The sequence below is a fragment of the Oryza glaberrima genome, chromosome 3, assembly GCF_000147395.1.
Source record: "Oryza glaberrima chromosome 3, OglaRS2, whole genome shotgun sequence".
NCBI lineage: Eukaryota > Viridiplantae > Streptophyta > Magnoliopsida > Poales > Poaceae > Oryza > Oryza glaberrima.
In genome coordinates, this window is record NC_068328.1 from 3,801,106 (window position 1) to 3,825,530 (window position 24,425).

The 24,425-nt window shown below is 43.9% G+C and overlaps 4 protein-coding genes across 4 annotated transcripts; 3 read left to right on the plus strand and 1 right to left on the minus strand.

Annotated features, from left to right (window-relative positions):
* Positions 1–23: 23 nt before the first annotated feature.
* On the minus strand, positions 24–1,036 carry LOC127768203 (uncharacterized). Its single transcript, XM_052293738.1, has one exon. It carries the CDS (start codon positions 873–875, stop codon positions 555–557), a length of 321 nt encoding a protein of 106 aa, XP_052149698.1. The 5' UTR covers positions 876–1,036; the 3' UTR covers positions 24–554.
* Positions 1,037–2,552: 1,516 nt separating this feature from the next.
* On the plus strand, positions 2,553–5,925 carry LOC127765479 (uncharacterized). The gene is made up of 9 exons (XM_052290391.1): positions 2,553–2,839; positions 3,604–3,871; positions 4,174–4,226; positions 4,346–4,382; positions 4,565–4,630; positions 4,965–5,063; positions 5,156–5,309; positions 5,419–5,495; positions 5,590–5,925. The coding sequence occupies exons 1-9, from the start codon at positions 2,736–2,738 to the stop codon at positions 5,650–5,652; spliced, it is 921 nt and encodes a 306-aa protein (XP_052146351.1). The 5' UTR covers positions 2,553–2,735; the 3' UTR covers positions 5,653–5,925.
* A 909-nt stretch (positions 5,926–6,834) lies between these two features.
* Positions 6,835–10,939, plus strand: LOC127765227 (E3 ubiquitin-protein ligase SPL2). The gene is made up of 7 exons (XM_052290086.1): positions 6,835–7,279; positions 8,639–8,740; positions 8,823–8,987; positions 9,080–9,201; positions 9,395–9,514; positions 9,683–9,975; positions 10,366–10,939. Exons 1-6 carry the CDS (start codon positions 6,944–6,946, stop codon positions 9,972–9,974), a joined length of 1,137 nt encoding a protein of 378 aa, XP_052146046.1. The 5' UTR covers positions 6,835–6,943; the 3' UTR covers position 9,975; positions 10,366–10,939.
* Positions 10,940–11,338: 399 nt separating this feature from the next.
* On the plus strand, positions 11,339–19,766 carry LOC127768899 (eukaryotic peptide chain release factor GTP-binding subunit-like). Its single transcript, XM_052294566.1, has 5 exons — positions 11,339–11,460; positions 11,993–12,476; positions 13,270–14,148; positions 17,633–18,097; positions 18,658–19,766. Exons 2-5 carry the CDS (start codon positions 12,015–12,017, stop codon positions 19,537–19,539), a joined length of 2,688 nt encoding a protein of 895 aa, XP_052150526.1. The 5' UTR covers positions 11,339–11,460; positions 11,993–12,014; the 3' UTR covers positions 19,540–19,766.
* The last annotated feature ends 4,659 nt before the right edge of the window (positions 19,767–24,425 follow it).

Below are 24,425 nucleotides of genomic sequence, written 5' to 3' on the forward strand. Positions count from 1 at the left end.
AGAAATTAAGAATAAAACCCAAATCGAATACTGCTCCTCTGCTTTTCTTCCTGTTGTTCTTCCCCTGCTCGGCAAGCAAAATCTACCTAAACTCCTATGTTTTGGTGAGACGCCAACGATTTGTCACCAATCGTGACAGAGAACCGCACAAGCCAACATACAAAATGGCAACGGTAGCACAAAGAGCTCAGTTGTGCAGATTACGGGAAAAGCTTGAACTGGACCTAAAAAATTTATAGGCGTAGTGTATTACTATAAGTCTCAAGTTTTAACAGGTGATCGACAGCCCAAACTGCCAGTATATCAAGGTAAACCAGTCAGAGACAATAGCTGCTTCCACATTTTCACATGAGATCCTCACTTCCCAGCACATAGAGGCATTGTTTGGATAATGTGATAGGAAAATGATTTCCCACCCATCAAAAGGTATCTTTAAATCCTAGACATTCATTCTCCCTCTTCCATTTAATCCTAACACTTCGTTCATTTCCCAATCCCATCCCACCCTCTTTCCCATTATCCAAACACACCCAGAGGTGTAGCTAGCTCTAGCTCTAGAGAGACGCCTTACACTTGAGCACGAAGCCGAGCAGCAGCAGCGTGGCCATGAGGCCGCAGGATGAGCCCCCGACGCGGTGTATCCAGTAGGGGTCGAACCTGACCACCCTCCGGTCCACGAAGCACGTCACGTTGATGGCCAGGATCAGCACGATCAGCAGCGCCGGCAGCAGCAGCGCCGACACGCCGCCGCCCTCCTCCTCGTCGTCGCTGTCCCACGCCGCCGGCCGCCGCCGGTCGATGTACAGCGGCGAGAGCACGGCGAGCACCGCCAGGACGACGCACACCAGCCTCTCCGTCGACGACGGCCTCCCCATGGCGGCAGCTCTCCTCTCTACCGCTCTCTGAAAGTCTGAAGAGGCTAGCTATGCGAGAATGCTGCCTTGGCTGTTCAGAATATAACTTGTTTATGCTGTCTCAACCAATCTTCAGAAACTAGGAGAGAACCTAACGACATTTTCTTATCGCCAAGGCTTTTGACTATTGATGATTGATTCCTATCATGCAAAAGGAACATATTCAGACTGTCCATGATTATCCACGGATCTGTGGCGAGAATTGGACTGCGATGTAAAGGCGAGATTCTTCCTAGCTAGTGAGCTCGGAATCGGATTCCGGGACAGGCAGCTCAAGATTTGGGGTATCCTAGAACAGCGTGGCTGATGGACGTAAGATCAAAATTGACGGTCCTGATCGTTTTGATGGGAGGAAGAGTAAAGCTGAGCTCTTTCCCCTATCATACTGAACTTTGTTCGTGAAGCACCAGCCTGATGTCATTGCCTGTTCGATACTAGTACGAATGATTTTAGAATCGGTACGGCACGATTACTCTGCTTACACCTGTTCTTAGAACGAGAAAAATAGCATGAATCCTGCACTTTATTTGCCTGTGTATTGTACTAATATATTGTGAGACAGAGCATCTTTTTATCTGTTTATTATTAGCTGTTAGGCAAGTAAGCAGAAGTGTGAGCATCAAGGTTGGCATCAGGTTGAAGCGGTTTGGTCTGAAACGGTAGGCCAAAGCAGATGAGAAAACGCGAGATGAATGTATTCAAACAAGGTCCTTCAAGCTAGAGTTTCAGTCTTCCAAAGAGAAAGGCTAAGCTATAGCATTTCGTAGATGATGCCATTGGAAGGTCCATGATATGAAAACAAAGTGACTTGAAGGAATGTTAGGCTGGTGGATTTCCCCAAACAAGTGTCCACAACTCATAAATACTCCTTGTATCTGAACAATTTATTTCCGAATAAAGTAAAAGTTCTCCGGGAAACAAGTAAATTATGAATAAAAAATACACACACTAAACTAACCTTCACGATACTATTAGTCCCCGCCATTATCTAGCCCATGCGAATCTTGCTTATATTCTCTTAAACAGGTATACCCACTGTTTTGAGTTTTTGGCTTAACCTCAAACCAATGTGCCATCATGTCCTGTTTAGATGTAGTAGTGACAATTCAATAGCCTATGCATCCAAAAAATAAACAGATTCGCGAATGCCCATCAACCAATCATGGATTGATATCCATCCATAAACAGCAACACATAGAGACCCATCGATTGGTCACATAAGTCAAAGCAAAAGAGAAAATTTGAATTTTCGAACTTGATAAGATATTTTCAACATAATTTTTTAGTGTTGACTTTTAAATTAATAAACTGTTTTGGTTTATTAGAGAATATGATCAACTAACGAGGCTGTTATACTACTCCTATCACCACCCTGGAGCTTTCCTGAAACCCATGTGTACAGCCATCAGGATAGCAAAGCACCATGAACACGAACGCGACGCTTCTTCTGTCACGTACGCCCGTCCCTCATATGGCCAATCGCGTCGTCAAATGGTCCAGAGTTCAGACAGCCATGGGCCATGGAACCATGGAAGGGAGCCGACCGGACCACCTCACCACCGCGCGACTGGACGCGGCTGTAAAAGTGGGTCCCACCCCACCCACCCGGACCCACTCTCCAGGCCCACAGAAACAAGCGAAACGGATAGCGGAAAAAAGAGAGAAGAAAAGAGAAGGGAGGGGAAGGCAAGGCATAGGTAGACCTCACCGGACGCCGACGCGGAGGAGCTCATCACTGGCCAGCTGCCGCCGCCGCCGCCACCACTGCTCCGCCTCCGATTGCTGCCGTCTCTCCTCGCGGGGTGGGTGGGGGGGGGGTGTATGGCGACCGGCTCCGTCGTGGCGCCGCCGCCGTCGCTGGCCAGCGGGGGGCGAGGGCTCCGTCGGCGGGGAGTCCTCCACCGGCGTCTCGCGGCCTCGCCTATGTGAGCGCTCTGGTTCGATTTTTTTGCCTTGTTTTGCGTCGGGTTCGTCTGGTGCTATGCCCCCCGGTCCCGGGTCCTAGTTCTTTACAAAGAATTGCGTTCATTTCTTGCTGATTGTGAAGTAGGGGAAACTGGGGAAATGAGGAAATTACTTGAGTGGTGAAAAAAGAAATTAAGGAGGTTTAGGGGTGTTATTGATTAGTGACTTGCTGGATTTCCTTTTGCAAGTTATATTGATGGCAAGAAAGGCTGATCAATTAGTTCAATGTAGGATCACGCTCTTGCTATGTCGGATTGGTGGGGGTATTTATATGGTTACTGATTGTATTACAGTTTTACACCACACAAATATTTTTTTTGTGCTACAAATTTAGACATGAACTGCAATAAACTCCTCTCTTTGTAAGACGTAGCAGCGAGCAGTGATGACTCCTAGTACTTTGTATTTTGTGATAGTTATGAGTTGCTGTGTGGAAATTTGGAAAGTTTGGTCCAAGTAGACACCTTCATAGATGCACAATTTGGAGCTAGTACTTTGTATTTTGTGATGGTTATGACTTGCTGTGTGGAAATTTGGAAAGTTTGGTCCAAGTAGACACCTTCATTGATGCACAATTTGGAGCATTTGGTTTGATAGGCAAGAATTGAGATAGCATTGGGCAATCAGAAAAGTGCGGAGTAACTCTTACACAGCATTTATGCACTGTCGATGCATCTTGCCGTCTTCCTCATTATTTTCATACAAAATCAGCATTTTTTCCCAGGAAAGATGAACCTGTGGCTTCGACGAATGGCGGCAAAGATGAAATGGTCACCGACAGCTTCAGTGTTGCTAGAAGAGCCTCTCACCCTGGGCTTTCATCAAGCTTATCTAATCCAATGTCAGAAGTCACCACACCTTTCCATCCAGCTGCGCCATCTGATCTTCGTTTCAATCGTCTTCGACCCTCAGTCGAGGAAAGTGATTGCAAATACAAAAGATTTTTTGGCTGCTATGTTGCTCGGGAGGCTATAATTGATGAGGAATACTGGGTATATTTCTTGTCACCTGTAGAAAACATTAGATTGTTAACTCTGGGAAATACACTACTACAATTTTCGCTGACATAGCCTGTACATGTATTTTGGAGTATTCTGATGTTTACTGTTATATGCTAATACCGTTGTCGTCAACACGCCTTTCGTTTTGCATGCTAATATTGCTCCTAAGATGAGACCACTAGCTAACACTTATGTTCCTAGTCTTTTAAGCTCACCTTTTAGTTTGTATTATGAAATTGTAATATTCACTTTAACATAAATGTGTAACTTTCCTTGTACCATCATCTTGATAGATTGCTGCATGGTTGAGAGCAGAGAATCGATATGAAGATCAGTCAAGCGATCGGTTAGTGTTTGATTTGCAAGCAAATTTTATGCAGCCTCCTCTGTTGTTTGTACTGCTTTTAACATATGATCAGTGCTATCCTCATGGTTGACATTTATTTACCATCATTTTTACTGCAGCTATGTTGAAAGCTTCAAAAGGAAGTTTGCATCGCAGGTACACGGGTAATCAATTGGTTACTAGTTTATGTCTGTTTGAAGGCAATTGGGATGTCTCCTGCTCAAATAGCTCTGCTTAAATTGACAATGTGTCAAAACGTTCCATTAATTTGCCGCCTAATGTCATTCAATACTTCATGTTGCGGTTTGTGTGTATCATTGTTGGCTATCTTTCTGCAGGAATTTCATGCATTAAAGAGGCGATGTAGCAAGCTGCAAGGAGAGAAATATATCTGTTTTGTTGCGGTATGAGACAAAAGCTCCACGTATTTGGTCTCTCAAATTTGGTATTAAATCTTGGATCCAGCATGTTAGTTCATAGGAAATACTTGCAAGGGATGAACACATGGCAAAATGACTACCACAAATCACTGTGGGGGCTTCCTCCACTGTTTCCCGGTCAAAAAAGTAAAAAGGCTACCACAACCAACAAGTGAAAAGTTGACAGTTTTTTTGTCTAATACTACAATACTTGCTAAATATTCTGGTTTATAGAGTTGAACTGACTTGCAGTTGCTTTACCGACATTTTGCTTATATTTCACAATTGAAAAATGTCTGTCTCTGGTGTAATATTGCAGGTAAAAAATGATGATCTCAAGCGAACTGTTTTGAATAGCGTCGTTGGCACCCTGGATGTTTGTATAAGGCATCCTCTGCATGGGGAGACATTTCCTGCGGTATGGAAAAATAGCAGTATAGCACCCATGTTTTTTATATAACTTCTACATTTTTTTTATGGTGGAAAATTACATCTCAAAGTTCTTCCCAGGAGCCTGGAAAGACATCATTTCATTGTAGAATATACCAGCCAGATCAGCCAAAGTTTGGGTATCTGACAAATGTTTGTGTTGCTAAATATGCACGGCGTCAAGGGATCGCCAGCAATATGTTGTTACTGGCCATAGATGCTGCAAGACTCAATGGTAAAGCAAGAAGTTGTTTTTAATTAAAAAATGAAACAATGTTATTGTGTACTAGTACATATACCAGATAATACTGATCCATCTACTGTTATCTTCAACCCTGCTTTAGGTGCTGAAGAAGTTTATATTCATGTGCATAAGGATAATCTACCAGCTCGGAGGCTCTATGATCAGATAGGATTCAGGGTATATATACTATCTTGTTTTGCTATAGTTCTAAAAAAAATCATTTGGTTATATAGGCCTAAATATAAATTACACTTCTTCTATGCGTTTGTAGATGGTTGACTTCGATGGTGCTCGTCAGTCGTCAGATCTATGCTTACTCTCCTTCAGTTCCTAGGACTTGGATTTTTAATACGATGGAGTTTTGATCCCATCTCCCTGTGCAGATGAAATGCCACTGGTCCTTGTGATTTGGAAAGCAGGACGGTGTCACGAATACATTTACAATCTTGTACATCAGGATAGTGTGAAATGTTTGTAACTTTGGAATTGACGATGGGTTAACCTATCTTGTTCTGATGCCCTGGAATGCTGTGGCATCTGAATGCTAAAAGTTTTACAGTTTTATTGTACAGTTTGTGAAGACTGCTAAAAGTTGTTGGTCCGTTCTGTCGTTCTGTAAGGAGATAACCAATGCAAAACACCAAAGCTTGTGTTGCATTGTCGTGTGAAGTTTACCACATACGAGTACCATACTCACACTGCCAAACACAAAACCATACTCACACTGCCACACACAAAAAATGTACAAATACCTTTCATATAATTGACTATAACTATTCACGAACTCGTTCCAAACAATGTAAGTTCATCACCAGTTAACCACTCAGCAGTTTCAGCTTCAGTACTAAAAGCACCATTGTTTGGCATATTTTTATTATATATGCCGTATCAGCGATAAATTACAATTTAATCCTTAACAATTTATGAGTAAACCACGATGAAAAAAAAAAACAAAACCAGCTTCGAAATTAAGTTTTAAATTTTAAGATTTGGTAAAGAAACTATGGGATACAAAATAACCATCTGCAACCAATAACAACGGGTGAAAATTGAAACACAGCCCTATGATACAGGGTCTCCGAGAAATTGGAAAACAATCGCAAGGTCCGTGCTTGGATCCTCCTCCAAGCATGACACTTGTAGAGTGACCTTTGGGTCTAATCAGAGATGATCAAATAAGGTTATTTTTCATATGAATATATCTAATATAGCACAATAAAACTTAAGTCTTCGAAGATACTCATAGGATAGTGTTTGCGTGCGTTCATGTAGGATAGGGTTTACGTGCGTGCGTTCATATAAGTGAGTGTGCGTGTGTTGGGAATGTCTACTGTTGTACTATATAACTTTTTTTTAAAAAAAAAACTTATAAACCACTTCGTATTCTATCTACCATGATCGGACGGCTCACGGCTGGGAGGAGGAGTAGCGCAACCAATCTCGAAGGTTCGTATAGGTCCACGAGGGCGGGACCAGCTGTAACCGTGAAATACCCAGGCTGTCCACGGCTCGGCCCCAAATCGGCAAAATCGCCACCGCACACAGGAGAGGACACAGCGACGAAAGCAGCGAAGTCGGCGGCGCGTCGCGCCCCCACCGCATCGATCGCCTCGCCCCGGTGAGCCATGTCGGCGCGCGACAGGGAGACGGCCGTGGCGCTGGCCCGCCTCGCCGCCGCGCTGGACGGGGCGGTGCTCGGCCTCGGCACGGCGGCGCTCGCCGTCGCCTCGTGGGTCAAGTACCTCGCCGCGTCCGGGCAGCTGCGGCGCATCGCCTCCGCGCCGGCGGCCGCCATACCCGACCTCCGCTCGCTCCTCGCGGAGTACGGCGGCGGCGGCGGCGACGGCGACCAGCCGATCCTCGCGGCGGTGCGGGGCCACGTCCGCGCCGCCCCCCGAGGCAAGTACCTCGTCCCCCCATGCTCCGGCGAGCACTGCGTCGTCGCAAAGCATACCCAGCTGGTGAGTCGCTCGCTGAGAAGTATCTTGCGCCCGGCGCTTAGAGCTAGGGTTTACGCTTAGGTGGTACGGATGCTTAGCAAGGGTGTGGTTTCCAAATCCAATCATAAATTCTCAAGGGTTCTGTGCGTGCTTAATGACTGTTCTCGTGATGATGAGATTATATGGGAACGCTGAAGATTCCGATTAAACTGTAGAGATAAGCATGTTTAGGCATTGGAGTACGAAGTAGTCGTGGAGCTTTTGTTTGGTTTCATGTGCTGTATTGCAAATCTAGATAGAGGCCTTAAATTGTAGAAATCTTTGAGAATTTCAGTGCATAAGGCTATAATGTCTGTTTGTTTTCATTACTCTCTGTGTGTAGCTTCTAGGAGTAGTTGAGTAGGAAGGTACGTGGTTGGTATTCCCTTGTGCATAATAATTAGATAGTTTGGGGAAAGGGTAGATGCTTGTGGTTTCCTTGTCAGGCTATTCTTGTGCTCAATTCTGAGGTTTGACAACTAATTCGGAAAGTTTGGCAATATTGATTATTAATATGCAAAATAGCATTTGGCTTCTGTTGCATTGGGAATCAGATGGTTAGTACCGTATATGAGTTATCTGGTTGCAAGATGCCTACTAGCTGCAAAATCAATCTCCTGTAACCCTGTTATGCTTCCATGGATTTGGGTCTTAGGAGAGTGTTGTTGTTAAAGCCCGGAAGTAATGGTAAAATGCAGCAGTTTTGACTTTTGATGTTATCAGTTGATTCAAATTCTAGTGTGATGTTGTAATCATAGTAGATGGTTTTAGAATGAAAAAGGACTAGGAATAAATTGAAGAAAAGTTTATGATTTTGTTTTTTGTTGCTACAGTGGCATAGAAGACTTGGGTTAATGTTCTGGATTGCTTCTGGATTTCTGTGGAAACAGTATCCTGAAGCAAAGTTCCAGTTATTGATTTTGTTGTAAACTTCAGAAAAAGCAAAGGTTTATATGCCGTGGTAATGTGGCGCAAACTGCTAAGCTACTTCTGAACACATTATGAGTATGTTCAGCTGCCGGGGCTGCGGCTGCACTGCAGCCAACCGGAACATTCCGGTAAGCACAAACACAGCAGCAGCCGCAGCTGCAGTCCTGGCCTGCCAAGTTAAGGATCCTCATGGATTAAAATATACATTGACTTGCAATTAATTTGCCATTTCCCTTCTTTTGTTACCAAAGTAGTATATATGAGTACAAATATACAATGGCATTTACTTTATCGCTATACGCCTAAACTTTGCCTTTATTTTTTCCTTTCTGCTTTTACAGCTGTTTACCTGTTATTCTTTCCCTGTATGGATTTCTCTAACTAGTGCTATGTGATGATGTACTTATGCAGTGCTTGTTCAATGAATGGAGAGGCATCTTTGGGTGGACCTTTGATCTGCATGCTCTCTTTTTCAAATCAATTAAGGAGCAGATTATAACATCATTTAGATGGGTATACCATCTGTACTTTGTAAGCTGGTTATTGTTTGAATAATCTTGGCCTCAAATGTTAACCATACCTTTCCTTTTGCAAGGTTCCATTTGTTCTTGTAGATCCTGAAAACATGACTGGAATGGTCCATGTGAAGTTAGACAGGGCAATGCAACCATTACCTCTTACAACTGTGTATCATAAACTTACCCCAGTCGACTCAACTCCTTACACATTGTTTCAGACTATTATTGGCAATGGTTACCCAGTAAGTTCCTGGCTGTATATTGGACCTTTTTTTTGTATGGAATATCAGCACAGGGATATATATCTTGAGCTATGCAATTGTTCCTTCCATAGATTGCGTTGTTGGATGAGGAAAAGATACTTCCTGTTGGAAAGGAGATTACAGCAATAGGCTATATTCGACCTCATAAAGCAAGTGTTGAGATCAGCTCATGCCCAGAAATACCTTTTTTCTTGTAAGGGTTCTTTTGTTTGGCATATGTTTTCATATCTTATCTTTCTTTTACTGATACTCCAGGATTCCCAGAACATTGGTAGTTTATAATTTATATGGCTAAGATATCTCTTGTGGTTAACCGAAGTAGGACATGCATATGAAGATATTCTTTCGGTTGAGTTTTATTGCTTTTTTTAACTCTTTACCTTCAGGTCTGACCTTACCAAGGATGAGATGGAAGCCGAGTTGTCTTCTCGTGCTAAAACACTCTTTTGGGCTAGTGTTGTTCTTGGAACAATGTCAGTTTGCTTGCTGGGCTTTGCGACTTACAGGTATCAAACTGTGACATTTTTGCAATTGTTAATGATTTTATTGGTTAGTATTCAATTAGTGTTTAGTTCTGAGGATAATCTACAGCTTGATACTTCAATCTTACTCTCTTTGTTAGTTATTTCGTACATCTTGTGAGTTCCAGATGACTTGATGTTGTACTGATGCAGGAGCTGGAAGAAGATCAAAGAGCGGAGGGAGGCAAGGCAAGCCCAAGAGGTATTTCGACAAACTACTGATGAAGTTACAGACGATCAGTCTAGCGATGAAGAGGCTGGTGAAATGGGAGACGGGCAACTATGTGTTATATGCTTAAGGAAAAGAAGGAAGGCAGCTTTTATTCCTTGTGGTCACCTTGTCTGCTGCTGCAAATGTGCACTGATTGTGGAACGTCAGTTCGACCCATTGTGCCCTATGTGTCGGCAAGACATCCGATACATGATAAGGATCTACGACAATTGAGGTACGTGACAAGTTTTCTTTTAGCCTTTTGGAGAGGGACTACTCATGATGTTTGACTCACTTAAATTGCAACATATTACTTGGGTTACACTAAGGAAAATCTGCAAGTGTATCCTTTTTTGGCTGTTCTGTCACAAGGAAATGAAATTCTTGCCGATGTGAAAATTATTTTTTTGGCAGACAACTCCTGGTTAAGCTTTAAGCTAAACAGTAAGTAGATGAACAGCACTGTAGATACATGTTTAAGTGAATTTAGTTTCCTGCAATAGGCATAAAATGTTAACTCTTCTATGGAGGAGCATTAACTGTTAGCCGCATTAGCCTGACTTATTTGATTTTTAGCATCTGAAATAATGGAATTTGGAGATGACTTATTTGATATTTGTTGCAGGCTTCTTGATGTTTTGCTGATAACCCTTCGACACTGTATGGTCACCCAGATTGTCTGCGAGCCTGAAGACCTCAACTGATCATCCTGCGTGCACTATTTTAAGCTACTTGGCTAACAAAACTATGTTACCCTGAATTTTGTGTATATATATGACGTGTTAGTCACTCCCAGGAGAACTCATATGGGCAGAGATCACCGGATACTTTTCATAGTCGCATAGAATCCTGTAGCTAGCCAAACTGCCAGAGTCATGAGCTGACGCCTATAGTTGCAATTACAGTACTACCAAGTTTTTGTTGGCTCTCCCTTCTCATGTCTGTGCATTCTGTAAAGATGGTTTTGCCGCTAGCAAAAGTATGATGGTTCGGATTTTTATTCTTGTTCTGCTGATCCATGAATTTCCAGTTCCTGGTACGAGTTTCAGGTTGTCGTGTTTGCAAATTTGTTTCAGGACTCGGGAGTACGCAGGAGATTACCGAGTGATAGAATTTCGCCACTTAAAGAGAAAGACAGCTGTGCTGGGAATCTGGGACATGTATAAAATGAAATTGTAAATAAAGTATCTGCTATACAATCCGCACTATGAGAGCTTATTCATATGTGTTTATATAGTTGAGTGCACGTATATTTGAGAGTTTATGTGCTTATACAGATGAGTGCACATGTTATTTGAGAGTTTGCGTTTGTAGTGTATTTGGATTTTTTTTAAAAAAAAGAAATCAATAAGAGTCTACCGGTAGAGAGGCGAAAACATTGATTTTTCACCAGCGAGGAGATAAACCTTGTAAACCTTTTTCTCTAATCCAAAAACAAACTTGAATTATGTGTACTTACTTGCGCCCTGCGAAACCTCCAGAGACTTAAACGTAACGCAAACGTTTGAACAGGCTGACCGCAGGATTAACATCGAACGATCAATACTGCAACGCAACAACAACCATCAGACAAAGATCGGACGGCTAGGAAGGAACCCTAGCACCCGTGAGTGCCTATATAAGAGACAATCCTCTCGCCCTAACCCCTCCCCTCTCCCATCTCACCCCCAGCCGCCGCCGCCGCAGCCTCCTCTCGGCTGCTCCCATCCTCTCCTTAGAGGTCAGCTTCAGATCTTCTCTCTTCTCCTTGTTTGCGCCGGTTCATGGTAGTTCGTAGCCGTAGATCTGATTCGATGGAGCGAGGTTTGGGTGATTTGATGCCTGGGCATGTTGTTTTTGTCCATTATTAGTAACTTTTTCTGTGTATTCGTCTCACTGCTATGATCTTAGTTTGCTGTTCGTTGACGCGATGATTTATTGACTTGTCGGTGAATCATTTATGTACGTTGAAAATTATCGGTAGAATCGGACTATTAACTTGATTTGCTGCAGAATCATCTACATAAGTTGAAAATCATCGATAGAATCAGTAGAAGTATTTCTATCTAGAATCCGTTCGAATATCTCTGTTTTTATGTTCGAATAGATGGTGTTATCGTCTATGCCTGGTTCGGTTTGGTCGATTACTGCGCGTTAGCACTTATAATTGATGTCGAAGTTCATCTGATCTGTGAGCTTGCCTGTAATATTATTTGGAGTTAGAAATTATGCACGCCTGTTGTTTCTAATCTTTGTTTCGTTCTGTTTTGCAGTTAGCTTCCTCCTTATTCAACCATGGGTAAGGAGAAGACGCACATCAACATTGTGGTCATTGGCCACGTCGACTCCGGCAAGTCGACCACCACGGGCCATCTGATCTACAAGCTTGGAGGTATCGACAAGCGTGTGATCGAGAGGTTCGAGAAGGAAGCCGCTGAGATGAACAAGAGGTCCTTCAAGTACGCGTGGGTGCTCGACAAGCTCAAGGCCGAGCGTGAGAGAGGTATCACCATCGATATCGCCCTGTGGAAGTTCGAGACCACCAAGTACTACTGCACGGTCATCGATGCCCCTGGTCACCGTGACTTCATCAAGAACATGATCACGGGTACCTCCCAGGCTGACTGTGCCGTGCTCATCATTGACTCCACCACTGGTGGTTTTGAGGCTGGTATCTCCAAGGATGGCCAAACCCGTGAGCACGCTCTTCTTGCTTTCACTCTTGGAGTGAAGCAGATGATCTGCTGCTGCAACAAGGTATATATCTCTAGTGTTTGGTCTTTTGTTATGATTGATGAGCCTAGCACTTGTTTATACATATTCGTGATGCTATTGCAGAAACTTTTGGGTTACATAAATGATTTACTGCTATATTCAGTTGGAAATTGGAAATGAACATATTCGTGATGCTATTCCAGATATTCTGTTTGTTTTCTGTTATGATTGATGAGCAACTTCTGTGAATATTCATGATGCTAGTCCTGAATACTGTTGATTACATCAATGAAGTAGCATTTTCTTTTATTGATTTATCCCTCTGTGCTAGTTTTTCTGTCTGTCTACCTTCTATGCATCTAAGACTGCAATTTACCACGCATCTAAGGCTGCTATTGTTGATTGTTGCTTTTGTTATGATTGTCTGTCTTTATGATGCATCTAAGATTGCAATTGTTGTTGGTTGCTTTCCTGAGGCTGCTATTGTTGATTGTTGCTTTTGTTATGATTGTCTGTCTTTATGATGCATCTAAGATTGCAATTGTTGTTGGTTGCTTTCCTGCTACTACTAGCTTTAGTAATTTACTGCTGCAAGAAACTATACATATCTTCTGTTAGATTTGGTTAAGTTCATTTAGATATCGTGCTGTATGTTACTTTATACTAGACTTGTATTGATGTTGCTGTCCACCTGTATTTCATTACATATTGGTTGCTATTATTTCATTTTTTGTATCTTATATGGTGTTTATAATATGTTTCTTACCATTTGAGTTAGTAATGTATTTGTATGTTGGTGCCTGCCCCTGATTTGTTTGCCTATTTTCTGTTACAGATGGATGCCACCACTCCCAAGTACTCCAAGGCCCGTTACGATGAAATCGTGAAGGAAGTCTCATCCTACCTGAAGAAGGTCGGCTACAACCCTGACAAGATTCCCTTCGTTCCCATCTCTGGGTTTGAGGGTGACAACATGATTGAGAGGTCCACCAACCTTGACTGGTACAAGGGCCCCACCTTGCTTGAGGCTCTTGACCAGATCAACGAGCCCAAGAGGCCATCAGACAAGCCCCTGCGTCTTCCCCTTCAGGACGTGTACAAGATCGGCGGTATTGGTACCGTGCCTGTGGGTCGTGTTGAGACTGGTGTCCTCAAGCCTGGTATGGTGGTGACCTTTGGTCCCAGTGGTCTGACCACTGAGGTCAAGTCGGTTGAGATGCACCACGAGGCTCTCCAGGAGGCTCTTCCTGGTGACAACGTTGGGTTCAACGTGAAGAACGTTGCCGTGAAGGATCTGAAGCGTGGGTACGTGGCCTCCAACTCCAAGGATGACCCTGCCAAGGAGGCTGCCAGCTTCACCTCCCAGGTGATCATCATGAACCACCCTGGGCAGATCGGCAACGGCTACGCCCCAGTGCTGGACTGCCACACCTCACACATTGCCGTCAAGTTTGCTGAGCTGGTGACCAAGATCGACAGACGATCCGGCAAGGAGCTGGAGAAGGAGCCCAAGTTCCTCAAGAACGGTGATGCTGGTATGGTTAAGATGATTCCCACCAAGCCCATGGTTGTGGAGACCTTCTCTGAGTACCCTCCTCTTGGTCGTTTTGCCGTGCGGGACATGAGGCAAACGGTGGCTGTTGGCGTCATCAAGAACGTGGAGAAGAAGGACCCAACCGGTGCCAAGGTGACCAAGGCTGCCGCCAAGAAGAAATGAGCCTCGTTCAAGTGGTGCTTTCCATATCTGCATTTGAGATATCTAGCTCTTTTAGTACTCGTTAAGTTTTGTCGACGGTCATTTCAGTTGTTGCATTGACCGTTAATATCTGCTCGCTTTGTGCACTATGTCAGTCGTTTAAAACTCTATTTCCTGTTCGGTTTAAACTTGGATGTTAAGACTTATTATTGCCCTTCGACTGTTGTGGAATGCGAGTATACATTGCTAATTCCTTTGTCTTTATTTTCGCTTGTGCTATTCGCTGTTTCTACTGCTATTGGATACTGGATCGTCTTCCTGTTAATGAAAAGTGAACTTTTTGAAAGGTATTGAAAACTGAAAACCGAGTGGCTGTCTGTTTAGCATATTGTTTTGTTTAGTTCTCTGTCCCATAATTGTTTGGGTTGAATTATGAATTGATTGGGATTTAAATTTTTGAGATTTTGTTTACCTGCCAAGCTACCGAAGGACTACAGGATGAGGTGACACATCTGACTGTTTACCGCTGAAATTATTCTCATGGGTCGTGTGATTTCTCCCGGATGCCTATATAGGAAATTGAGTTCAATAAAAAACGAGATTTAATCATTAGCGTGTGACTAATTAATTGTTAATAATTGTGACTTAAAATATAAATTGGAGTATGATTTAAAATAACTTTCTTTTTTTTTAAAAAAAAAACGAGCGAAAGGTTGCTTACAAACCTTCTTCCTCCTTTGTACCGGGCTATACAGGCATGGGAGAGGAACTATGGACGAGGGCATGACTCTAGTTGTGTGCTACCTCGGCGTCAGCAACACGAGAGGGAGAGCTCGTCATCTTTATAGGCCGAGGTGGTCGGTTACTGGGAATGGATAGAGGAAGAGGACGACTATGCCGCGACGGGTCTAGTGATGATGAACCGATGGCAACACCGGACATCGGCCTTCAATTGGCCAACGACATTTGTTTGTGCGGCGGCAATGGCTTGCAGGTAACACGCAACTAGTGAGGTGTGGAAGGGAGTTTGATTGGTGGAGGGAAGGAAAAAAGAATGCATGGGCCAAATATAAGGGATTTCTGCCCATATTAATAGGGACTTTGTAATTTTTAAAGGGATGGTTTGAATATGATCTAAAAGAAATGGGATTTGGGATAAATTGTTTAGGGACTATATGAGTTTGGAGGATGAATTTAAATAAGGTTTCATGGGCTCTAGGGGTGTTTATATTATTTTTGGAATAGGGATTCAAAGGAATTTAACTTTATGGCAATGATTGGAGGACTAGGACAATAGGATTAAAAATAAACTAAGGGTTTTATAAAAAAATGAAAGAAATTTAGATGAGAGGCTTTAAATATTGAAATAAAACATTAAAGATTTAGGTCAAAGATAATAAAAGAAGATAAAAAGAAAACAAGATGGCTCCAATTTAAATGAAAATCAAGAAGGGTGAAATAAAAACTTTTTCGCATAATTTTTTCTTAAAATTTTGAGTACGTTACAGAGTAGGCCACACATCAGCTAGGTGTGGTAAAACTAAACCAATTCACTATGTGCATGATTGGATTGAGCGGCATGTGTGGCAAGCTACTTTATGCCCCATTCTTGATGGGTCCTCACCTATGCTTGCCCCAAGGCTTAACGGTTTCGGAGGCTTAGCATGGCAAGCTCTCAAACATACTCAGGCCCGGTTTACTTTCAAACTTTGAACCCCAAAAACGTCACATCGAAATTTTATACACAGACAAACTTCCAACTTTTTTGTCACATCATTCTAATTTCAATCAAATTTCTAATTTTAGCGTGTAACTAAACACACCCTCAGCTCATGGCAGGCCTTGCTAAGGGGTCGGCCCATGGGCCGACAAAACTAGCAGATAAAGGAGCTGCTAACAAAATTTATAATATCTAATAGTGATACGAATCAAATCTTCCCTTGGGCTTGGGTCATCTGGTGTTTCATGGAGCAAGTATAATAGGAGAACCGAGACTAAGGAAAGGGGGTTAGATCATGGGTGTTACACATCCGGATAACCATAAAGCTTTATAATCCCATGCGTTCACTTGATCTAGCGATTTAGGGGGGTTCCCTAACCTCATACTTATTCCTAACTACTCACTCCATTTCAGGTTATAAAACATTTTGACTTTGTTCAAAGTCAAAATGCTTTAAGTTTAAAAGTTTGTAGAAAAAAAGTAGTAACATTTTCAACACAAGACAAATTTATTATGAAAATACATTCAATTATTGATCTGATAAAACTAATTTAGTATTATAAATATTACTATATTTGTCTATAAACTTAGTTAAACTTAAAATAGTTTGACTTTAAACAAAGTTTAAATGTCTTATAACCTGAAACAAAGTAAGTAATAACTGTCTGCTTAAACTCACTGAATAGGGCCTTGGATACTCCACAATCCAGATCATTTTGCCCGACACCTTGGTCTCAAAACAACTATATAGACCGGTGCAAAGTGACTATTTGCAACTAAACGCCCATCTACTTGTTGCAAATCTACTTCTCCCAAACATCCTCCTCTAAAAAAAATTTAAATATACTTATCACTTGAGCACTGCGAAACCTACAGAGACTTGAACGTAACGCAAACGTTTGAACAGGTCGACCGCAGGATTAAAATCGAACGGTCAATACTGCCACGCAACAATAACCACCAGACAAAGATCGGACGGCCAGGAAGGAACCCTAGCACCCGTGGCTGCCTATATAAGAGGCAATCCTCTCGCCCTAACCCCCTCCTCTCTCCCATCTCATCCCAGCCGCCGCCGCCGCAGCCTCCTCCTCTCGCCATCTCCCGTCCTCTCCTTCAAGGTCAGCTTCAGATCTTCTCACTTATCCTTGTTTGCGCCTGTTCATGATAGTTCGTAGCTGCAGATCTGGTTTGGTATCGCGAGGTTTGGGTGATTTGGTGCTTGGGCATGTTGTTTTCGTTCATTTTTTATTGTGTATTCGTCTCACTGCTGTGATCTTAGTTTGATGACCGTTGACGCGAAGATAAACTTGATTTGTCCGCGAATCATGTGCGTATGTTGGAAATTATCGGTAGAATCGAACGATAAACTTGAGTTACTGCATAATCATCTACATAAGTGGAAAACTACTGGTAGAATCGGTAGAAAATCTGTATCTAGAATCCATAATTTGTTGTTAAACTACTGCTGAGTAGATGTTGTTATTGTCCGTACCCTGTTCAGTTGGGTACTGAAATTCTGTATCTAAAATCCAATCCGTAAATTTGTTATTGTGCTACTGCTGAGTAGATGGTGTTATTGTCTGTACCCTGTTTGGTTGTGTCGATTACTGCGCGTCTGTGTAAATCTCATGCTGATTTTGATGGCTATTAACGTTCTGTGGATGTCCAAGTGATCTGATCTGAGATCTTGCCTGTGATATTTATTTGGAGTTAAAAATTATACAGAAAATTGTTTCTAATCTTTGTTTTATTACGTGGTACAGTCAGCTACCTCCTTAATCAACCATGGGTAAGGAGAAGACGCACATCAACATTGTGGTCATTGGCCACGTCGACTCCGGCAAGTCGACCACCACGGGCCATCTGATCTACAAGCTTGGAGGTATCGACAAGCGTGTGATCGAGAGGTTCGAGAAGGAAGCCGCTGAGATGAACAAGAGGTCCTTCAAGTACGCGTGGGTGCTCGACAAGCTCAAGGCCGAGCGTGAGAGAGGTATCACCATCGATATCGCCCTGTGGAAGTTCGAGACCACCAAGTACTACTGCACGGTCATCGATGCCCCTGGTCACCGTGACTTCATCAAGAACATGATCACGGGTACCTCCCAGGCTGACTGTGCCGTGCTCATCATTGACTCCACCACTGGTGGTTTTGAGGCTGGTATCTCCAAGGATGGCCAGACCCGTGAGCACGCTCTTCTTGCTTTCACTCTTGGAGTGAAGCAGATGATCTGCTGCTGCAACAAGGTATATGTCTAGCACTTGTTTGTTCACATTCGTGATGCTATTCTAGATACAATGAAGTAGCATAATCTGTTTTATTCACTATGCATCTAATACTTCAATGTTTGATTCTTGCAAGCATATCTGTCTTTTATGATTGATCTGCACAGCACTTCTGTACATATTCATGATGCTTGTCCTGAATACTCTTGATTACATCAATGAAGTAGCTTTCATTTGAACGTCTAGTTGTTTGTTACTTTATACTAAACATCTATTTGATTGGTTTAGGTTATATTTTAAATTATCTGGTTGTGGTGTTGTACTTCATTTTGTCATTTTTATCCTGCTGGAAGTTGCAGCCCCTGTCCTGTTTCATTACATCTTATCTGGTCACTGTGTATCTTATATGCTGTTAAGTACCTTTTGATACTCCTACATCTGGTCCCTGCTCTTGTATATCTTATATGCTGTTTTAAGTATTGTTTCATATGATCATATCTTGTATGGTTATCTTTGTTCGGTTGCTAACCGACCCCCTGCTGAGGAAAGTTATTGATTTGTTTTCCTTTGTTCTGTTACAGATGGATGCCACCACTCCCAAGTACTCCAAGGCCCGTTACGATGAAATCGTGAAGGAAGTCTCATCCTACCTGAAGAAGGTCGGCTACAACCCTGACAAGATTCCCTTCGTTCCCATCTCTGGGTTTGAGGGTGACAACATGATTGAGAGGTCCACCAACCTTGACTGGTACAAGGGCCCCACCTTGCTTGAGGCTCTTGACCAGATCAACGAGCCCAAGAGGCCATCAGACAAGCCCCTGCGTCTTCCCCTTCAGGACGTGTACAAGATCGGTGGTATTGGCACCGTGCCTGTTGGTCGTGTTGAGACTGGAGTCCTCAAGCCTGGTATGGTGGTGACCTTTGGTCCCAGTGGCCTGACCACTGAGGTCAAGTCGGTTGAGATGCACCACGAGGCTCTCCAGGAGGCTCTTCCTGGTGACAACGTCGGGTTCAACGTGAAGAACGTTGCCGTGAAGGATCTGAAGCGTGGGTACGTGGCCTCCAACTCCAAGGATGACCCTGCCAAGGAGGCTGCCAGCTTCACCTCCCAGGTGATCATCATGAACCACCCTGGGCAGATCGGCAACGGCTACGCCCCAGTGCTGGACTGCCACACCTCACACATTGCCGTCAAGTTTGCTGAGCTGGTGACCAAGATCGACAGACGATCCGGCAAGGAGCTGGAGAAGGAGCCCAAGTTCCTCAAGAACGGTGATGCTGGTATGGTTAAGATGATTCCCACCAAGCCCATGGTGGTGGAGACCTTCTCTGAGTACCCTCCTCTTGGTCGTTTTGCCGTGCGGGACATGAGGCAAACGGTGGCTGTTGGCGTCATCAAGAATGTCGAGAAGAAGGACCCAACCGGTGCCAAGGTGACCAAGGCTGCCGCCAAGAAGAAATGATCCTCGTTCAAGTGGTGGTTTGCGTGTCTGCATTTAAGATATCTAGCTGTTACTAATTCGTTAAGTTTTGTGCACGGCCATGGCACTCGTTGCATTGACCGTTATTATCAGATGCTCGCTGTGTGCACTGTGTCGTTTAAAACTCTATTTTCTGTTCGGTTTAAACTTGTTCTGAGCCTGATTATTGCCCTTCGGCTGTTGTGGAATGCGAGTATTTACATTGCTAATTCCTATGTCTTTATTTTGGCTTGTGGCATTCGCTTATTCTGCTGCTATTGAAAACTGGAAACTGTTTCTGTTATAAAAAATTGAACCTTTTCTTATGCGAGTGCGTTTCAATTTGCTGAAATCCTGCTACTTGCTATTTAAATTATTTATGTTCAATTTCCTTCAGTTTTATATTTGTTGGATTGAGTGAAAAACTAAGTACTCTGGTTTCGCTTGAATTATGGAACTGATAGGATAGCACACCGTTTCCACTTCTCCGGTTAAGTTTCTTTCATTAACGGTTTAACTCTGAAATTAGTTCCGTTGTTATTACAATGATAACTTCTGATGAAAACAAACTTCCCTTGGTAATGTTTCGGGACCGTGAGAATCCACTCAATACAACAAACTTTTGTTAAAAAAAATGGTGGATTCGACTGATTTAATTTCAGCTCTAAAATGGATGAATTCTTCAAGATAGGTTTGGAGTAGTTGGTACTGACCTTTGATGAATTTAGGTCAATGAATTTCTATTTTTATCACTCTGTATTTGCGAGATATAAATTTACAAGATCTATATGAATGTCACACTATTTAAGCTCTATTTAAATTTAGATATGGTTTATGTCCAAGTTCTGTTGAATTTCAACGATAACTGCATAGAGTATGATTCCCTAAGGTGCCTAATTTTGTGATTCTAACAAGTTCTATTTCAGCTCATTTTGGAGCTGGCATCTATTTACTTTTAATTTTACAAATTTTAGATAAAATTTAGGATATTTATATGCTACATAGTTTTTAGAGGTATCCTATGTAGCCTAAGTGCCAGATTCTAATCTACAGTGATAAGAGTGGCCGTAACAAAATTTGGTTGAGCTTAATTAGAACTTAGGATGAATTCCTTGCGAGTATAGTAATTATTTACTACACAGTACTTAGAGGGATTTCCCATACCGAAAGTGCATAATTTTAGTTACAATATTAACAAGCACAATTTGTTTAATATACTGAAATTTGATTCATCCTATTTGGAGCTAAAATGAAATTTCTATCAATTTATAGGCTGAACATATTTTTCAGTTGAACAATTAAAGCTTTAGCTACTTTCATTATATTTTCCAGATTTTAAAAACATCGGTCCACCTGTAAGTGAGAGCCAATATGCAAAAATGCCCCTGGTTTTCACGAGGAGTCAACTTTGCACTCCCTCACGTAGTCACGTATCTATGCCAGGTTTTAAAAGGAGTCCCTATCTTCTTTTATATTTAGTGGGTGTTTAGATCCATGGATGTAAAGTTTTGGTGTGTCATATCGGTATTATATAGGGTGTCGCATGGGGTATTCGGGCACTAATAAGAAAAACTAATTACATAATCCGTCAGTAAACAGCGAGACGAATTTATTAAGTCTATTTAATCCGCCATTAGCAAATATTTACTGTAGCAACACATTATCAAATCATGGAGCAATTATGCCGAAAAGATTCGTCTCGCAATTTAGTCGCAATCTATGCAATTAGTTATTTTTTAGCCTATATGTAATACTTCATGCGGGTGTTCAAACGTTCGATTTGACATGGGGTAAAAATTTGGGTTAATTGGATCCATACCATTACAAATTTATCTATTTAAAAAAATATCACTATAATTCATATATTTGTAACCGTGACACTGGAATTTTATAAAATTAAAACCGTGCCACTACCGTAACCTTTTCCTTCTTCTTTGTTTTCCGTCTTTCTTCCTTCTTGTTCTCAACGACCTCAGCTGTTCTTGTGCTCATCATCCCAACCATTCTTCCTTCTCCAAAATTGTGTGCCCAAATCCGACATGAAGACAAAGCCAAGGCCGCCATCCTCTGTCAGCACGACACGAAACCCACACACCTCAAAGGGGCGGAGGCGAAGCCGAGGCGACGCGGCACGGCGGCGATGACGTTGGGGAGAGGGCTCTGGCGAGCTCGGTGGAGACCGAGATCTCTCTTCGCAACAGGGAGATGCTGAGGACGAAGACCCCACGGCCGCGCGGTGGCAAGTCCCATCGCGCCACGGCTGCGGTAGGGGTGCGCAGGGAAGGAGAGGTAGAGCGAGGGGAGGTCGTCATCAGGGGAGCTGTCGCTGCAGCATGAGCATGTCTCTCTTTTCTCCTTCCTCGTGGATTCCCTCGCGAAGGCGCCCGCCAGCAGACCACCACGCACTCCGCACCTGCTTGTCATCATCTCGTCGGCGTCCCATAAGGCGGAGCGGCGATGGCGGCACGACAAAGAAGAACGTGAGTTAGTCAGTGGCGTGCGAGTGTGATAGGGGAGCGCCTGCATTGTGGTGCTGCCATGCTGCTGCAGGGGGGAGGTGCAGGTCCACGGGGGCCGCTGCCGTGCCGAGGACGACGCCCTGCCCAACACGCGGACGCCGTTGAGGAAGAAGAGCTCGTCCTCGCCGGCCATCTCCATGTCCTCCACGAGTAGCTCGTCGTCCTTCACACCCTTCGAGGAGCTGCAACCGCCTTTGCCTCTACCTATGTTGCAGCCGCTGGCCACGCCAATGGACGCTGACAAGGTCGTGGAGGAGAAGGATTGTGGCATCCCTGGTGTTCTTGGTGCTGTGGAGTTCGATCTGAACGAGCAGAGGCTAGTTGTGATTAATGTGCCCATGGCTGTAAGTGATGCCGAAGAGGTGCGCATCACGGCGGCGGTGGTGGTGGGCGCAAAAGCGACAGAGGAAGGCGCGGTCGGCGGTGACGAGGCGGCGCTAATGCGTGCAAACAGCCGCGGCAGGAGGCGGGGGAGTATCTCAGGAGAAGAAGACGGGAGAAAGAAGGAAGAAACGGAAAAGGAAGGGTAGGGGTGGGCGTTTGATTAGACTGAAAAATTCGGTCTCAATCTTCGGTCTTTCGGCCATTTCGGTCTTTGAAAACTCGGGACCGAATTTCATCCAAAAATTCTTAGGACTGGCAAATTCGGTCTCGGTCTCGGTCAGACCGATTTTTTTCCGGAGATGGATGCGGCCGACGGGATGGAGGCTGGCTAGAGGAGGCGGCCCGCGCAGCGCTGGCGTGGTGGAGGCTGGAGGTGGCCCGCGCGGCGCAATGGAGGACTGGAGGGCGGAGGCGGCGAGGCGGGCCGGCGCCGGCGCGGTGGACGGCGGAGGCGGGAGGCGGTGCCGGCGCGGTGGACGGCGGAGGTGGGAGGCTGCGCCGGCGCGGTGGACGGCCGAGGCGGAGGCGGCGAGGCGGCGCCGGCGCGGTGGAGAGGCGGCGCCTGCGCAGTGGAGGGCGGAGGTGGCAAGCGTGACACGATGGCCGATGGGGATGGGAGGCGGCGCCGCGTGAGGGAGTGGGAGGGAGTGGCTGTGTGGTATTGGTTGCCTCTAGGGTTTAGTTTGTTGGGTTTATTGGGCCTCCTACGTCTATTGGGCCGCAATTCGGTTTTCTCGGTTAATTCGGTTAACCGAGGGTAATGACCGAATTACCTGAATAAATTTCGGTCTTTCAATGGCTGAGACAGAACTACTAACCGAATTTCTCGGTCTCGGTCTTTTTAGTCTCGATCTCGGTCTTCTCGGTTCGGTTCTTCAGTTCGGTCTTATTTTGCCCACCCCTAAGGAAGGGGATAGATGGAAAACGTGACAGCGATGTCACGGTTTTAATTTTATAAAATTGGAGTGGCACGACTACAAATAAATGAATTGTATTGATATTTTTCTGAATAGGTAAATTTACAATGGCATGGATCGAATTAACCTAAAATTTTTGTGTGAAAACTAAACAGGGCCTTACTACCCAGGTCTATGTCCCTTATTTTATAACTCCAAGATGGCCGCGGGACCGCGGCACTGGAACAGCTTGGTGGTGGCGAACTTCAGCAAACGGTGACGACGGTGTTCGGCCCACGAGCTAGCAAACCAATACGTGCAAGTGCTCCGTGGGATCCTATGGACGCTTACTGTTTGTACAGTGATTGACGCCTTGACTGCGACGTTTGACGACGGGAGCAGAGGATAGACAGAGACAAATGTGACACAGCTTAGTACATAACTAGATTTGTTATACAGTATATATCATCCCTGATACTAGTGGATTGGTTTTTTATGAGACGGAGGGAGTATGTGGTTTAAGAGGTGAGTCAGTTTCAGGATTAAAGTACTTTTGGTTCCAACATGTAATAAGGATAAATAAGAGGCGGGTCAACTTCCAAGAGTTGAATAAGTAGTTTTTGCTTTTGAGTTACCAATTTGACACATTCGAAAATACGGAAACTAAGGTTAAGGTTAATGTTTGGAGTGCAATCGATAGTACTTTATCTACCGAGTTTTAATATGGAAATCCAAATTGTCGTTAGGGTTGACCTAACCGTTATTTTTGAGTTTGCAAATATTGGGATACGGTGTAACTTGCTATAATGTATTGCTGAGAATAAATTCAACAGTCACTCACTCGCACGATTAGGGCTCTCGCTCTCTCTAGAAAGCTCAAGAGCGTCTTCTCAGGCGAAAAGAAAAAAAACTTCCCCTTCCGCCCAGCCCCTTTCCTTCTATTCCCGATGGCTTTTCGGTCGCCGGCGAGGGAGGGAGATGGTCTAGCTCCTTTCTTCGCTAGTAGGCTTAGGTTTTGTCTTCTTTGATAGTTGGGTTAACCCCGTTTTGTATAGCTCGAGGGGGTCATCGGCGTCCGACTCCTTCATTC

Excerpts from the sequence above, each read along its gene's own strand:
- LOC127765227 (XM_052290086.1), top strand. The coding sequence starts at position 6,944 with ATGTCGGCGCGCGACAGGGAGACGGCCGTGGCGCTGGCCCGCCTCGCC. Across the intron at positions 7,280-8,638 it reads TCGCAAAGCATACCCAGCTG|TGCTTGTTCAATGAATGGAG; the intron begins GTGAGTCGCTCG and ends GTACTTATGCAG. Across the intron at positions 9,515-9,682 it reads CTGGGCTTTGCGACTTACAG|GAGCTGGAAGAAGATCAAAG; the intron begins GTATCAAACTGT and ends GTACTGATGCAG.
- LOC127768899 (XM_052294566.1), top strand. The coding sequence starts at position 12,015 with ATGGGTAAGGAGAAGACGCACATCAACATTGTGGTCATTGGCCACGTC. Across the intron at positions 12,477-13,269 it reads TGATCTGCTGCTGCAACAAG|ATGGATGCCACCACTCCCAA; the intron begins GTATATATCTCT and ends TTTCTGTTACAG. Across the intron at positions 18,098-18,657 it reads TGATCTGCTGCTGCAACAAG|ATGGATGCCACCACTCCCAA; the intron begins GTATATGTCTAG and ends GTTCTGTTACAG.
- LOC127768203 (XM_052293738.1), bottom strand. The coding sequence starts at position 875 with ATGGGGAGGCCGTCGTCGACGGAGAGGCTGGTGTGCGTCGTCCTGGCG.
- LOC127765479 (XM_052290391.1), top strand. The coding sequence starts at position 2,736 with ATGGCGACCGGCTCCGTCGTGGCGCCGCCGCCGTCGCTGGCCAGCGGG. Across the intron at positions 4,631-4,964 it reads AATATATCTGTTTTGTTGCG|GTAAAAAATGATGATCTCAA; the intron begins GTATGAGACAAA and ends GTAATATTGCAG. Across the intron at positions 5,064-5,155 it reads ATGGGGAGACATTTCCTGCG|GAGCCTGGAAAGACATCATT; the intron begins GTATGGAAAAAT and ends AGTTCTTCCCAG.